Raw genomic sequence first — 16,926 nt, forward strand, 5'->3', positions numbered from 1 at the left:
TTCTCTTGTTGATTTGTTTCGCAGAACTTCGTCTGGAGTTAACTGTCCCAGTAGATTTGGATGAAACCAAGGAGTACCCACTTTTATTGGTTCTGTATGTAATTTAATTTTCAAAAAAAAAAAATAAATCAATATCCAAAAGATGTTTTAAGTCATTGTTGTATGTATGGGCTTATTTAGAAATTAAAGAAATGTTCAGAGTTATTACAGAATTATGTCAAATTTTGTTTGACAGATTACCAGAAAAACTTTAATGTTTTAAAGTTTTAATGTATGTTTAATATGTACATTAATGGATAAATGTTTCATTATTCTATGGGAAAAGAGATATAGCTAATGTCTCAAATCATCTCTGAGCACCTTTTCAGCCCATTAATATGGTTTAACCATCTTCCACCTTCTGTCTGATATTGAGGAGACATTTCGTTGCAAACATTCGGTATGACAGAAGTGGGAGTAATGGTTGGTGACATATTTTAAAACCAGAGAAAGTCTGCTTGGGAAAGAGAAAGGGTGCATGGGTGGACGTCAAAGCAGTGAACATTAGAGTGAAAGTGATCTTATTTCCAACACTAATGGACAGTAAATGTTTATACTATTTTAACCGAGATTCGGTTATATAACAGAGATTCGAGTTTGATTCTGATGTCTCTCCAGGATTTGAAATCATTCAAATCATTCAGCTTCATCAAGTTTTTTTTTTTTAATTATTATTTATGTAATTAGTTTATATCTCCTTTTCTAGCTGCATCCATTCAGTTACTCAGTGTCTTGTTAGACAAACTACACACATGTTTGCAGGTCGAAATTCTGTGCACTGTAGCATATTGTGTGTAGGCTAATGTCATGGTTTATGCACCTACTTACTTTGTACCTCAAAAGCTGAACATTCAATTGGGTTTCAGTTTAGCTGTTTATCCACAGACTCCAGTCTACAAATTTGACCTGTTAGCTCCGTAGCTTATGGCTCCACTTCTCAGTGCAACACGTGGTCTATGTCTATGTCTCCCTCGGGGACAACAGCACGTCTAGCGATGATAACCTAAACTTACAGGGAGGTCACCAACTGAACCATAATTATGGGCTGATAAGAACTGATAATGACCCATCTAATGTGGTACTAAAGGACTTATTTAATTTTTTTCACAGTGACAGTGTCCCTGGTGGACAGGCTGTGAGTGACCGCTTCTTTCTCAGCTGGGACTCTGTCCTGGTCAGCTCGGACAGTGTCATCGTGGCTCGTCTGGATGGCCGGGGCAGCAGCTTTCAGGGTCAGAGGATCCTGCATGAGGTTCACCAGAGACTGGGAACTGTTGATGTTCAGGACCAGATCACAGCTATAGAGTAAGTTTTTTTTTTGACAAATATTAATTGTGATCACCCTTGCAAATTCAAAAATTCAACCCTTCTCTCAGAAAATAGTTCCAATTGCAAATGTTTTGGCCTTCCAGCAGAACAATGGTTACTAAGTGCTGGAGAGTTGTGAAATGGCCAGCAATGAGCAATGAGTCGAGATCTGAATCTCATAGAACACCTGTGGAGAGACCTCAAAACAACAGTTGGGAGAAGGCATCCTTCAAATCTGAATGACCTAAAGAAAAAGAAGAGTGGTCCAAAACTCTAGTAGAGAGGTGGAAGAAACTCATTCATGGTTACAGGAGGCCATTGATTTCAGTTATTTTTTCCAAAGGTCCAAACATTAAGTGAAGGGTGCCAGTTATTTTGTCCACAGAGTTCTGTGTGAATTTTTTAAATCAAATTTGTTTTTTTGTGTGTTGTTCCAGTGCAAACAAAAGCAATAAGCATGCGAAAACCCAAACATTGCAATTTTCTGACAGAAGGGTTGCATTTTGCAGGGGTGCCGATATTTTGGTGCCATGACTGTATATATATATATATATTTCAGATCATATCATAATAAAAATGTACATCAAGTAAGATTTACTATTTAAAAGGGAGACTCATATACTATTATTATGTGGAGCATTTACTTTGTTTACAACAAATCCATATCGTACATGGTCTTGCTGGCAGCCTTTCTGTTTGTGTATTGTTATTGGTTTAATCACTTTTAATCACCAGTCTTTACACAGACTTTGCAGAAAGGACACAGCACTGGGGGTTGTGTTGGTGGAGGTACATGGTTTAAGGTACCACTGAGATAGTGGAACACAATCCTGTCCTAGTTTTGCAAGTTAACCAGCAGAAATACAGCATATTTTATAATCTCATCCTCCAGGAATGTGCACATAGAAATATTCGACTGGCCAGTGGCAAACGTTGAGCTGGCTTCCGGTACTCCCTGTCCTGGCATCCCTGCTGGACTGCTTCCATTCAAATAAATGAGAGGGATGATTTATTTCTTACATGGTTCAAGTCAGTGTCAATCGTAGCTGGGGGACATGGTTTCGTTATATGTGTGGGGGGTAGGACTTGTGAGGTGCCTGGTGCCTTCTACATATTAAATGCAAAAGATCCACTGTGTATTTGGAGTCGTTCTGTAAGGATGACTAATACAAAAATTTGCAGTAGCTTTTTCAAATTATACACTAGTAATAACTCACTCTAATTTCCAGACACTTGATCAGGCTGCCTTATGTTGATGCCACCAAAGTTGGAGTTTATGGAAAGGTAACTTGCAGATTCTTCAGTATCTCAAAAATGAATAACTACTGTACATACATTTGAAGCTATTTCTAGCCAGCAGCATACTTTGAAAGTATAATCTTCTTTTGTTTTCCAGGCATATGGAGGGTTCCTGTCCTCACTCCTGCTTCTTTCTCACAGCTCTTTGTTTAAGTGTGGCATCGCTGTGGCTCCCATAGCAAACTGGAGACTCTATGGTAAGATTTATACAGTGATGGAATATCATATAGATGTACAATATTACGATGATTCCAAACGCAACAAGGATGCACAAACAGCCGTTATTCAATAGTTTGTCGGCACTGCTGGCATTTATTCATCACTGATTTAAGCTGTGGCTTGAAATAGCCATAGATTCTGATCTACTGATTCATAATGTCAGTCAAACCCAGGAAGGCAAATAGATACAGTGGAGCAATAATAATCATAAATGGCATTTTATATTTGTTGCCATGTCTAACTCTGAGTAAAGAATATAAAAATGCACTGGAATAGTCATCCTGTCATCACAGATGAACAGTACTTTCTGTGACTTAAAACACCATATCTCCTCATTAACTGTTTTCATTTTGTCTTAATCAAGGGTCAGCTGTCACCGAGAAATACTTTGGCTTTCCAGTGAAAGAGAATCACAAATACAAGGTATGACTGCACGTCAGTGGTGTTTGTGAAGGTTTCTTTAAATAATCTAGAGTAAAGTCTTTTTAAATGAATCAATATGTTTATCACCATTACTTTGTCATGAAGAGTAAACAGCTAGATAACATGTGCGTAACTCCTTGTGTCTGAATCGCTCACAATTCATCCAGTTTATGGACTGTGCAGAGCGGCCACTTAAGTTTATGTTTCCGGCTAGACTGACTTCAATCACAGCGTTCACCTAGTGTTACCAGTTTTATTTTGCAAAACAGCCATCTGAATGCACAATGCCTGCTGTTGAGTCGCTCAGTTGAACAAAGTAATAGTTTTGTGTGTCATAATTCTAATGTAACTACATCATTGCAGTGCATTGTTTTTGATGTGGGACAGGAAATGCATTTTTATTGCAATGCATGTGAATAATAGTCCCTGGTTGTGAGCAATTTCCAGCTGTAGGTGTGTTTAAACACATTTAGTAGCTTATAGCAGTTCACTTTACACTAGGTCCAAATCTCATACATTTGGAAAACAAGTTTCTTTTGCAAGATTAACACAAGTTCAATTAATAATTATAAAGCAGCACGAGCTTATTATGTGTTAGTCTATGTTAAACAGACCTGAGGATTGTTGATGTGAAAAATCAATATATCTGCTGAGGAAAAGGTTGATTTCAGTGGTAAATCATATTTGAAAGGCTTTGCCTCAGCACAAGGTTATTATATAATGGGCGACTTCGGTGCAGGAAGGTAGAGCGGTTGTCCACCAATCTCAGAGTTGTTGGTTCAATCCCCGGCTCATGTAAAAGTGTCCTTGAGCAAGACACTGAACCCCAACTTAGTTGCTCCTGGTGAGTGTTGGCCAGCTGCATAGCAGCTCCCCCATCAGTGTGATTGTGAGTGTGAATGAAAAGCAGTGTAAAGTGCTTTTAGTGCCAATAGGTAGAAAAGTGCTATATAAGTGCAGAACATTTACGAAATATTCACACCTACAGTCACACTGTCTTGTCTCATTGCACATTGTAAAAAATATGATAAATAAATGCTCGAATTTAAATTACGTATGACCACAAGGTTTCTTTAGGGTTGTCACACTATACAGAAGACTTTCACATTTCTATCTTAAAGAACATTCTCAAAAATTTTAACTCATTTCAACTGTACTGCCACTTCTCTTCTTGTACTCTGCAATAGTCTATATAACTCTGCTTCTTAATGACAGCTACTTCCTGGATTTATTGTATGTCTAGTGAACAGATTGTGTTTAGAACTGTGTCTTTCCTTTTCTAACCTAAAGTATGTCTTTGTTTATTCCTGTAAATGTAAGATCACAAACAGCTGAAATCCATGTGGATTTAACATGGCTTTGTGCTAATTAGCTTTCATTTCAGTTTTCTTTAAATTAGGTTAAAACCATCGTGAAGGGTAATTTCTGTGTTGACTGTCTCTGGCAGATTTCCAGTCTGCTGAGTAACACCACAGCACCGAGTTCACTGAACTTTCTTATTATCCACGGCACAGCAGATGGTGAGTACAGGTACAAGGATAAAAAACAAAAAAACCAAGATATATGTATAGCAGTATTTTTTGGCATCATAAACTCTACTCTTTAATTTTATTGAAGTTTCTTATTTGAAATTTTATTAATTTTATTATAAATTCAATTAACATTTTGGGCAAATTTGGAAACATGCTGTACATTAAGAGATTTACCATTTCTATTCCTACTTTTATCAATTCTATATGTAGTCTTTTTTTTTTTGCAAAAAAGCACATATTTCCTTTTTCTCATCACGTATTGGCACTAGAAATAACTTTTACACATCTGTGGACATGTAGTGGACTGTTGTATCAGGCCTTACTTTATTTTATCTGCTTTTTTCAGCCACAGTTCATTTCCAACATTCTGCTGAGTTGGTCAAACTGCTGTCTGCATCCAATATTAACTACACTCTCCAGGTGACTGAGACGTTTTCCTTTACTTTCCTCATCAGTTGAGGCCTTGTATTTAGAGTTTGAATAGTTTTAATTTTACTGCCAAGTGTCCTCTTAAACTAAATACTACAATACTACTACTACTTAAATGAGTAAGAGTGTCCTAATATTTTCTTTGACCATCCCCCTTGGATGTTATCATGCTATTCAGTGGGTTTTATCAGTTGCTTTTAGATATTGATTTACAGGGCCCTACTTTAGCTGGCAGTTGAGTCAGTTGGCCATTATCATGCAACAGATTTTCATCGTCAAGGTTACAGTAAAGAAAGGCAGCTTGTACCAGGTTTAGAGACAAAACATACTGGGTTAGGTTTAGTAATGTTTGTGGCTCAGGTTCAAATAAACAGCTTTTTTTGAATGAGAAACAAACAGTTGACCACATGTCACCATCCACCTCCTCTCTAAGTGGAGTTTGTTGCTCCTTGTACAGATCAGCATCAGTGGTAATTGTTGCTTCTCCCCAGGTCTGCTGATAGGTGCAGTTTGCACCTTCACATGCATAATTACTGTAGGGGTGTGATAACAACTGATAAGAGCCATTTAATGGGGTGATAACGCTTGAATCTTCCAACTTTGCCTAGTTAGAACTCCTTAGCTGAAAGAAGGGACACGGTTAACCCTCTTATGACTCTCACTCAGTGACAGCTGGGATAGGCTCCACCCCCCAACAACCCTGAATACGATAAGTAGATAATGGATGAATGTTAAACAATATTCAATCTGAGAAGGGTTTTATTGTTTTACAGACAATTAGCTAAATGGAATATTCAATTTTTTTGTAGATTTTTACACCAGCCATACAACCTTACTATAAGTTGTTGTTATTGTGTATTTGCTGATAAGACGTCGGAATGCAACAAGTCCTTCAACTTCACATAGGGACGCATGCATCTGCTGAAACCACACCATCTCTTAAAAGGGGTCAAAATGGTGGCGAGTTTCATTCTACTTGTTCATCTTAAACACTAAAAACACTGGATTAAAATAGCGGTTTGATTAAGGCTAACCACAAAGACATCAAGCTTAATAGAGTAAGGGTTAGGCACGAAATAAGATACATATTTAGATGTTAAAATGTATTACTTGTGCTTCCGTTTATTGGTTCATCACATAATTATTAAACACTATGGTCATCTGGGAAAATCCTCAGCTTTGTTGAGCACCAACCTCAACCCCCTTTGGGCAAACACCTTTGTGTCTAAACAGTAAGTGACTTGTGTTATTATTGCCCTTAGTTATTCATTTATGTATTTATGTTAATAATTTTTCCTGCTTGGAATGGTGAGGAATGGTGAGGGCTACTTTTCGATGAGAGTGACACAAGAAACACATCACCATACCATATGAGTTAGGCACCCAGGCGACAATGAAACAGATTTCTTTAGGTTGATTTCTTCATGTTGTAATTTAAAGTGACACTGTACATGCGGTGATATACTATAGTTATTGTGTTTATTACCAAAACTGCACTTTACTCTTCTCTTTGAATAACTCTTGCCAAAAGGGAAATTATTTAAAATATGTTTTCAATAATTTAATTGGTTGGAATTATTTATTTATTTATTTTTAATTGAAATATTACCTCCCTTTGGACTATAATTGTGACTCTAAAGACTCTTAGTGTTCTACTAAACAATTTTGAATATATAAAAATGTAAGGTCAAATAAATTTGTTTCCCGAAACTTTGTTTCCCGCTGTCTAGATTTTTCCAGATGAAGGACACAGTACTGCTTCCGTGAAGAGTCAACACTACCTGCTAAACTCAGTGCTCAACTTCTTCAGGAGCTGCTTTAAAGAAGAGGAGGTTGTTGTTCTGAGGACATCTGATGATTAGGTTGTAGAATGTATAGCAGTGAGACAGGTTTGTGAGGAGTGTAGCAGCTGCTGAGATGAGCCAACAATGAGAGACGTTGCTACTGTATGTGAACATCTACGGACTAACAACATGTAAGATAAGAAGCATTACATCGTCTTGGGATAACTAAGCAACATGATGAGTCCAGGGTCATGATGATTAATCTATAGAAACTGAAAAGAGTAGTTGTTGTTTGTAATATTTGTATCATGCACTTGAGTACAATGTCAGGGAATTAAAAAAAACATGTATTTTTCCATTTTAGAATAATATAATAACCTTTGCTTAATGCTGTTATTTACTGTGACTATTTCTATGTACTGCAAAGAAAACAGTCCACTTAATACCAAATTTTGAGAGATCTATCACAGAGCAGTTTAGAGGTGCCTTTACCACATTACAGCCATCATTATTTTCCAAGCCAAATCTAAAAAGTCTTCAAACTTAAGTAGTTTTTAATTAGCTAATGGAGATTGAGTGATAGATTGCCAACATCAAGAATTGCCAGAACAGTAGTGGTTACTTGATTTTGCATCTTGCCCAGTCATGAGACTCAACAAAAGTTACCATATGAAAGTATAATTCAGATTGGGATAAGCAAAGCCATTACATGAAACTTAAGCATATTGACACTGGTTATTTCTTCTGGGCAAGGAGGGTTGGAGATCGGCTGAACTTGTCAGGGATTTTAAAGGATAACTTTAATCAAATTCTACAACGTTTCTTTTTTTCAACAGCCACTACACACACACACAGACACACATGGTGACTACAACATAGATAAATAAGCTATTACGCGTACAACGTGTATATTGGTTTTCACGTTAACGCCATTAAAATTAGGCCAAATTTGTAATATCATTCTTGTTTGCAATGTAGCCATTGATGTTCTAACAACCATCAGTGGATTGCTTCACCCTGTTGGAATCATGCCACTCACTGGTCTGTTACGAGTTCTAGTAGGTGCAGTAGGTTTTTATCATGTGATGTAATAGTCAAATTGGCTGAAGAGGTTCGGCAGGTTCTTATCATACAATATGGTGTGATCAACCATTGCTAAAACAATAGCTAAATGTAGCCAGAGGCACAAAATAAATGAGGTTTTGGGTAAGACTGTGATTTCATACAAACATCTCTTCTGAGTTCCAAATTGGCTCTCCCACTTCAAGGTCCTTAGCTTTGACACCTGCTCCACCTGCACTACCTTTGTCCCGAGTATTTCTTTGTCTTTAAACTACATCACAGATACTCACTCCTGGAGTACTTGTGCTAACACAGTTGCTACATTAGATGTTGCCTCTGTATTACAGTAGAAAGGTAGAAGGTCTCCTACTTGAACCATAACTGAGATGTGTTGTTCTTCTGTTTTGTAAAAGGAGTGATAGACATTTATTGACAGTGGACATAGATGATGATTTCTTTGTGAAGTAGATGACATTTTGCTCCTTGTCTGTGTGTAAAACCACAAGACCTATGACTCAGAAGAAGAAAGACAGGTTTTTGACTCAAATTCACCTCACTCCTTGTGTCTTTCCCTCTTTGCCTTCCCTTCAGCTCACCCACACTCCTCCACAGTCTCCTGTCAGCTTCAGTGATTCAATGCAATCTCATTCAGTAGATCATTAAACATTCATAATACTCTTGTTTGTAGCTGTAGGTGCACTATCTACAGGTTTACAAACATATCTTTTCTAAATGCATTTCTATGAGGACAAAGCTTTGTGATGCAATATCATGAGTGGCAGCTTGGAAAAATTAGCAGCACTCGGAGTGGGGACACTGCATGCAGCTATCTTAACACATCTCCAGTGTGCTTTGGGCTACTGAATAACCCAGGAAAAGTCCTGTGTCCTATTGAAACAATCCACCACCCCCTCCAGCTGCCTATGAGACTTTTTCACCCGATATTATATGTGATTAATTTAGGCATAAAATACTGAAGCACCTGGGTTTTCATTGTACTACACTAAAAACTAAGAGCATCGACCACCCACCCAAACGGGTACCCTAAGGATCAGCAGGTATCAAAGGGACTTTGCAAAGCAGCACTTTTTAATGCATTGGTAATAAAAACGGTGTGTTTCTGACCATAAGCAGTATTCTGTAATTTTACAAGGGTTAAAATACTGTCAATAACAATAATAATCCCACACAAACTTTAAAAAAAAGTGAAAACAGTGGTTTGGGGAAAGTCTTGTTGTTGGTCTTGTTTTGCATTTTTTTGAGGTCTTTTACTATTATTAATATATTTGTGAGATGCAACAAGAGAAAGTGGGTGGTTGGAAACCAGCCAGGAACCAGCATTGTGATCTACTACAGTTATTAGGGTTTAAAGAGATGCCATATGCTGAACTTAATAATTTGTTATGTTGGATATAGGTAATGATTTTTGTAGGAATCAGAAAGATAACTATACATCCTAGAGAAATATGAAAACTAATAATCCAGCATTTGAAGAAGATACATTGCTGTAATCCCGACTGGTACCTGTATTATCTAATTAATTACATGTCATATCTAGTTTTTGTCATAAGAGTAAAGCCATTCTGCTCATCTGGATTTCTTACATTACAAGTTGAGTTTCATATCCAAACCTGTTTTAAACTCAGAAGAAAATCAAGAAGCTTAGCTTGCAATATCTTAAAATAATACATGTTTATGCTGTACAGTGATTTGTTCATAGAAAGACTTTAAAGCTGTAAAATCATCACATCAACCATTGAATATGATGTAGCAAATTGATCAAAGACCATTCTCTGACCATAATCCTGTGTTCCTACACTTGTGCACTTCTCGGTCGAATACAGTTTGTGTTTGTAAAAAAACAAAGTAATCCTGCTGCAATAAAAAAATAACAATGGTGACAGTTTTTTCCAATTTTGATGGACAGTTTATTGTTTCCCTGTTTTTGTCTTGACACGGAAATGTAATTTTTATTTTAACAAGCAAGAAAATATGTTATTTGCCCAGAGTTTAAAATATTTGAATATAGCTGTAAACATACAACACTCAGCTCCAGCTTTAAAACCAGCAGGTGGAATTATTGTTGTGGCCAATCGGTGTGTTGTGTACATTATGTCCTCAGTAGGTGACTTTTGTGTACTTGAGAAAATGGATATTCCAGAATACATTTTTAAACTCATCACCTTCTACTTCATTGTTTTATGTTGTGCTTTGGGGAAGAAGCAATAAAATAGAGAATTTCCTTATCTGATAGAACACTCCAATCTTGATTTAAAAGTGCTGAAGCTGCACCAGTGGCCTGCAGTGCTGTTCATTGTCTTTCCTTTGCCTCCTGATAATAAATCACGTATTTATTTTGACTTTACTGCAGTCTGAACTTTTTCTCCTAAAACAAAATTAGCAGAGACAGGGGGAAACTGCTAAGATTAGTGTAAGAGTATTGACCCTGGAACTGGGGAATCAGGACAACTGAGGGAGATTTTAGTGCTCGAACTTCTTATGTCAAAATCATCACCCAGGGCAAAGATAAAGGAAACTGTAATTTGACATATATTTTAGAAACATAATATCCTACTCTGATGTTGGCCTCCTGGCCCAAAGTATATTTAATGTAAAATGCTGAAGTGACATAGTGATTTACAACTTTTTGTGCTCGGAGCATTAACAACTTTAACAATTTTTAACATTGATACTATATAAAATAAGTACAAAATCTCCTTTTGCTTTCTCTCTGAGCATGCATCAAGAACGGAGCTGAAACTGGGGCATGGCTATCCTAGCATTTAGTTGAAAGGGCTGAATGTCTACTCTAAAGTTGTAATAGATCTATTTTGATGTGTATTTGGAGAAAGATTACTAAATTGCAACCAGAATCAAGATGCATTAGAGCAATGGCTGAGACACTAATCAAACCTGACACCCTGACTGTGACATTTTAGAATGTAGCAAACAGTGATTGCACCTGGCAGTTACTTGATAGAATCTTAAAAGTTTTGTTTGTTTCTCAAGTATTTTCTTTGTCTGTACATGTTGCAAAATACACAAAGAATTCTCTAACCCCTGGGCCTGTCATTTGGCTGCATTTGTAAGGAAGGTTTGGTGCAGCATCCTCAACACAGAGTTGTGTCTATTTCCAAAAGGTTTGTCCCGGCTGGAGAAGTGCTTAATATGTCTTCTACACTAATATACTCTCAGCTTTGATTTGAATAGAGACAAACCGATATATCACATTAATGTCTTCTTTTACACACACCCCTTACACTAAAATAAAAATTAGGTTGGAAATTGATGAGGTTGCCCTTCTTAATACATTGGCATGAGATTAATATCAATCTTCCCATCTCCTTTACAAAAAAGGGGACAGTCATTTTGCAATATGCAAAGTGTGAGACTGTTTTTATCCTGCTAAGCAATGTGCAGGCTTTTACAGTTAACAACAAGTTACATGTTACAACATGGACAATCGCTCTACCTTCCTGCCTCACAGTCGTCCACAAAGGCTCTCTGTGCAAAATGTAATTAGGCTTTTATTGGGCAGGGCTTGAGCAGCATTGCTAGTTTGATGTGATTGGGCAGCCTGCAGCCTGTTGAGCTGCAGTGAAACAACATAATGGGAGACTGGGGTTTCCCCCATTTGCTAAGACTGACTTGAACAGTTGTGAACAAATGCTTTTACTTAGAGTGAAACAACAACAGTATCTAACATGGATGTAATAAGCTTCATGCCATGTTAATTGGAATATATATATCTACCGTTCTGACAGGGCAAGGTCTATCTGCAGATAAGCAACATACTGACAGACAGCCATCACTGCTGACCAGCAGAATGCCTTGTTACTGAGTCAGTTTGAAATTCATCCCTCTGTAAAGAAAAACAGATGTGATGCGTGTTATTCAATGACAGCAGTTGAGAAAGGTTATACAAAGGTCCTGCACCGACAGCAGTCAGTTGATTGGAGGATTTTGATTCTCTTCAGGTTCAGCCTGAGCAAAGAGATTCCACATGAGGAGAGTCAGGATGACTCTTTTCCACATCCAAGATCTGATAAGCCAACATTATTGAAAGAACTTGAAACGAGAATCTTACCTACATTGCATTTGCAGCTGACAACCAGACAATGCACTTGAGTTCTTTAACCAGGAGTTGTTACATATTTGGGACGTTTGGCTTTGTGTCTGGAAAACTGAAGTGAAGTCAGGTTCAATATGTGCTCAAACAAATCTGCCTTATAATCTTAACTAAAATCTACCTGGATGCAACAATAAGTCTAATTTCCCTTTGAGTTGTGTGAGGACATATGAAGACATCACAATTAAACATCAGTAGAATAAATAGTACCTGGATAGCAGGAGGGATATGTTTAAAATTGTTTTATTTCTTTCCACAGCTTTTTATTGGAGTTACTGCTGCAACTACTGTGTATGCACTTACCTGAACCACTAGTTTTTGGGTTATTCCTATGTCTGGTTTTTGTATGATATTTGATAATGTTGGCTTTGTTAAACTCCTGTTAAAGCTGTAGTTCTGGATCACTTCACATTGCATATTTTAAGCTCTCAAAGCTGTGAATGCGTATCCATATTTATGTGAAGAGCCAATCATCTGACATCCCCAATTAGCCAGAGATATGGGATTAAAAAAAGACAATCTTTGGCACAAAGTTATGTTCGGCTTACTGTTTGGTAGGGTGGGGACACACCAGAAGACTAATTTACTGCATTGATAATATAATTTAGGAGTGATCAGCTTCCATAATAATAAGAACCCAGCAGCAGAAGGTGCACAAGCCAGTGCAATCTTAGGGTTGCATCAAAAAGGGCATCCAGCATAAAACCTTTGCCATAATGATAATGTGGATCATTTTATATTTTCACGTTGGCTCGGTTGACGCTCAGGTTACCAATGACTGCCAGCAGAAGTAGAAGGGAGGAGAAAGAGAGTAGGAAGGCATGTCTGAAGGCAGACGGAGAGATTTGGCATCCATTATGTTGGCACTTTGATGGCTAAAGGGAGAGAACTGAGAAAGGAAAAAGATAGAAATACTGTGTGTCCAAGTGACCAAGTGGAAAGGTAGCTTGGGTTTAAACTGTTCTACCTCGGCACGGATAGGATGAGAAACGGTGTAGGGATAATTGATTCATTCATTGTCATATGCATATTGTTAGTATTTTTAAATCCATATCTTATTATTGCTGGTTTTACCATCAGTGCCATATTAAACAGTTTGAATCGTGAAGGAAATCAAAAACATAGAATCATGAATGTAACACTGGATATCGAAGGAGTAACAATGCAGGATCAGGAATGAGGACATCAGAGGGACAGCTCATGTTAGATGTTTTGGAGATAAAGTCAGAGAGGCCAGATTGAGGTGGTTCGGACATGTTCAGAGAAGATAATGTGAATATATCGGTAGAAGGATGCTGAGGTTGGAGCTGCCAGGCAGGAGGTCTAGAGGAAGATGAAAGAGGAGATTTATGGATGTAGTGAGGGAGGACATGAAGTTAGTTGGTTTGAGTGAAGAGGATGCAGAGGATAGAGTTAGATGGAGGCACTGTGGCGACACCTGAAAGGGAACAGCCGAAAGGCAAAGAAGAAGAAGGAGTAACAATGCATTTCATCAGTACCTATGTCCCACAGGTTGGTTTCAACAGGGATGACAAGAATTTTAGAGTACATTAGATGAAGTGTTGGAGGGCATAGCCAAGGAAGAAAGAGTAGTGACTGGAGCAGACTTCAATGGGCATGTTGGTGAAGGGAATAGAGGTGATGAGGAGGTGATTGGTAGATGCCAAGGAGAAGAATGTGATAAGTAAATGACCACTTTTATCCAAAGCGCTATATAAGTGTTAGGGCAGATGGTGGTGGAAATGGCAGTGGTAATAAGAGAAAGAGCACAGGGTGACCGAAAGAAGTGAAGGAAGGTCTGCCCAGAGATACAACCTAAAAGAGATGAGAGACTGAAAGGTGGTGGCAGGGGACAATGTAGCTACACAGCACCGGATGTTGGTCTTCAGTAAGACTTTGGAGGGGAGGAAGAAAAAGAGACCAAAAATAAGGTGGTGGAAAGTGAAAGAGGAAGACTTTTGTGTGAAATTCAGCAAATCAGACCTTGGGTGGCAGTGAAGATGTGAATTTGGACGAAGAAAGGGAGAAAAAGAGAGTTGGTGGTAGAATATGGAAGTTTAGGAAATCATAAGAGGGAAGAGACAGATGAAAGAGAATTGGGATAGAAAGAAAAGAGAGGAAAGTAATTAAATATACAAAGAGATACGAAGCAAAGTCAAGAAAAGAAAAGGTATATGATAAAATGTACGAGAAGATAAACACTAAGGAAGGAGAAAAGGAATTGTATTGACTGGCCAGTGACAGAGACTGAGTTGGGAGGGATGTGTTGCAGAATGGTAAAGTCACTGATGTGACCATCGACCAACGATATGGTCTCATGCCAAGAAGGAACAGCACAGATGTAATGTTTCCTCTGAGCATATTGATGGAAAAGTACAGGAAAGGTCAGAAGGAGCTACATTCTGTGTATGACGCAGTGCAGAGAGAAGAGATGTGCTACTGCATGAGGACGTTCGGCATGTCAGAGAAGTACATTATGTGTGAGTCATACAGGACATAAATAAGAACATGAGGTGTGCGGTAGGAATAACAGCTGCTTCAGGGTGGAGGTGGGTTTACATGAAGTCAGTCAGGAGTTTCCATGTTCGCAGATGATGTTGTGATCTGTAGTGAAAGCTGGGAGCAGGCTGAGATGAAACTGGAGAATTGTCAATTCATGTGTACAAAAAATGGAGAAATGGTGGTGGAATGATGCAGTTACAAGGGACAGAGGTGGTGAGGGTGGATGAGTTTAAATACCTGGGAATATGGCGGAGAAGTGAAGACGATGAGAGTGCAGACAGGGTGGAGTGGATGGAGAAGAGTGTCAGGAGTAATCTGTGATAGAAGGGAATCTGCAAGAATGAAAGGGAGGATTTACAAGACGATAGTGAGACCAGCCATGATGCACAGCCTAGAGACGGTGACACTGACAGAAAGACATGAGGTGGAGCTGGAGGTGACAGATTTAAAGATGCTGGGATTTTTCATTGGGAATTATTTCCAACTTAAAGAATGAGTGTAAAAGAAGGACAGTGCTGGTAGGATGATTGGATGTTTGGAGACAAAGTGAGAGAAAAGAGACTTTGATGGTTCAGGTATGTGCACAAGACAGATGGAGGGTATATTAGGAAAGGACCACTGAGGATGGACTTGCCAGACAGGAGGAGAAGAGGAAGGTCAAGGAGGAGGTTCATGGACACTGTCATGGAGGGCACGAGAGAAGTTCGTGTGACAAAGGAAGACGCGGAGAACAGAGTGAGATGGGAAGGGACGATCTGCTGCAGCAACCCGTAAAGGGAGCAGCCAGGGGATGAGGAGGAGGAGGAGGAGGAAGAGAAGAAGAAGAAGAAGCTTCCCTAATAATCAAACTTAATAACCAAAAAACGTTGTGTGCAGTGTGACTTACAAAGACGCACATCCAGCCATGGCCACTGTTGTCTTCACATTAGGTCATTAAACCCTCTATATACAGTATCTCACATGGCCACAGTGTCTGCTGTGCCCTCAACAGATCTAATGACGGAACACTGTTCTCTCAACAAAAGCATCATAAAGCTGCATTTATAGTACAAATAACCACTAAGCCATTTGCTCGTGATCATTCAGTCACATCACATTAGGTGTGCCTGTCTAAAAGCTGTTCATCTAGGAGGACTCCTCATAAAACCTCAGTGGTACGTGTAAATTACAATAATAGGCTGTAGAATTTACTCTAACTACCTCATTAACACTGCATGAACATTTTTACTGTTAGTTTTGCCTCATCTTCTCCACAAATGAGGTATTTTCAGTGACGGGAACACGTGTGTCAGTTAAGCTCACAGTGTGTATGACTATATGTATAAGGTGGAAAGAAAATTAAAGTGTAAAATATTTACATATAGTTTTTGAAGGTATGTTTTCTTGGATCAGAAGAAAGATGCTAATTCAGCAGTACTGAATTATTCAGTTCATTCTTGTTATTGACTTTACCTGTGTACCAGTGTAAATGAATTAGTGTAGGAGTGTCGTCTGTCATAATGTTTACACTAAAAAAAGTCAAAATCTTAGTAAACAGGCATCATAGACTTAGTTTTAACTCTCATGATGGGGGGGTGGGAGTGGGGGGGGGTCTTTGAACATTTCAAAGTACAAATTGTACACCGATCAAACACAGCATTTACAGAACTTGTTGTCTTTAATATAAAAACAGTGATATGTTTTTATAAAATATTAATAATGAATAAATGATGATGCATCATTATGGGTTAGCCACATTTGCATAAAGTGGCCAAAATCAGCTCCACCTTTACCAACAGCGATCTCTGACCCAGGCTCCACGGTAGTGGAGTGGTTAGCACTGCTAGTAGGTTCCCAGTTCAAATCTACTTTCCTGCTGCAGCCTTTTTGCCTGGAGTTTGTATGTTCTCCTTGTGCTTGTGTGGATTTCCTCCAGGAACTCTGGTTTCCTTTCACAGTCCAAACACATAATTGTTATGTTAATTGTCTCTAAATTGCCTCTAGGTGTAAATGGTTGTCTGTCTCTGTATGTCTTTCTGTGTTGGCTCTGAGATAGACTGGTGGTAACAGGTTAATAAATCAAAAGTGTTCTTTGGGCTATTTAATACTTCAAGTGCTGTACTGTATTCTTCATATTTTTGTTATTAAGTTAGTACAGTATATACCATCCTCTTATGTAATGTATTGTGTGCAGAGTTTGTAAAGCTGTGTCCTATTTTAT

The 16,926-nt window shown here is 38.3% G+C and overlaps 1 protein-coding gene across 1 annotated transcript in view; it reads left to right on the top strand.

Annotated features, from left to right (window-relative positions):
• The window catches only part of LOC137133524 (inactive dipeptidyl peptidase 10-like), a 110,217-nt gene extending 100,216 nt beyond the window's left edge, over nt 1–10,001 (top strand). Inside the window, exons 19-26 of the mRNA XM_067517219.1 lie at nt 25–94; nt 1,150–1,344; nt 2,577–2,631; nt 2,744–2,843; nt 3,230–3,288; nt 4,736–4,808; nt 5,167–5,240; nt 6,980–10,001. Of these exons, the coding sequence (XP_067373320.1) occupies nt 25–94; nt 1,150–1,344; nt 2,577–2,631; nt 2,744–2,843; nt 3,230–3,288; nt 4,736–4,808; nt 5,167–5,240; nt 6,980–7,111 (758 nt within the window). The 3' untranslated portion in view covers nt 7,112–10,001. The remainder of the gene's footprint in view (nt 1–24; nt 95–1,149; nt 1,345–2,576; nt 2,632–2,743; nt 2,844–3,229; nt 3,289–4,735; nt 4,809–5,166; nt 5,241–6,979) is intronic.
• The last annotated feature ends 6,925 nt before the right edge of the window (nt 10,002–16,926 follow it).

The sequence above is a fragment of the Channa argus genome, chromosome 9 (genome assembly GCF_033026475.1).
Source record: "Channa argus isolate prfri chromosome 9, Channa argus male v1.0, whole genome shotgun sequence".
In the NCBI taxonomy this organism is placed as follows: domain Eukaryota; kingdom Metazoa; phylum Chordata; class Actinopteri; order Anabantiformes; family Channidae; genus Channa; species Channa argus.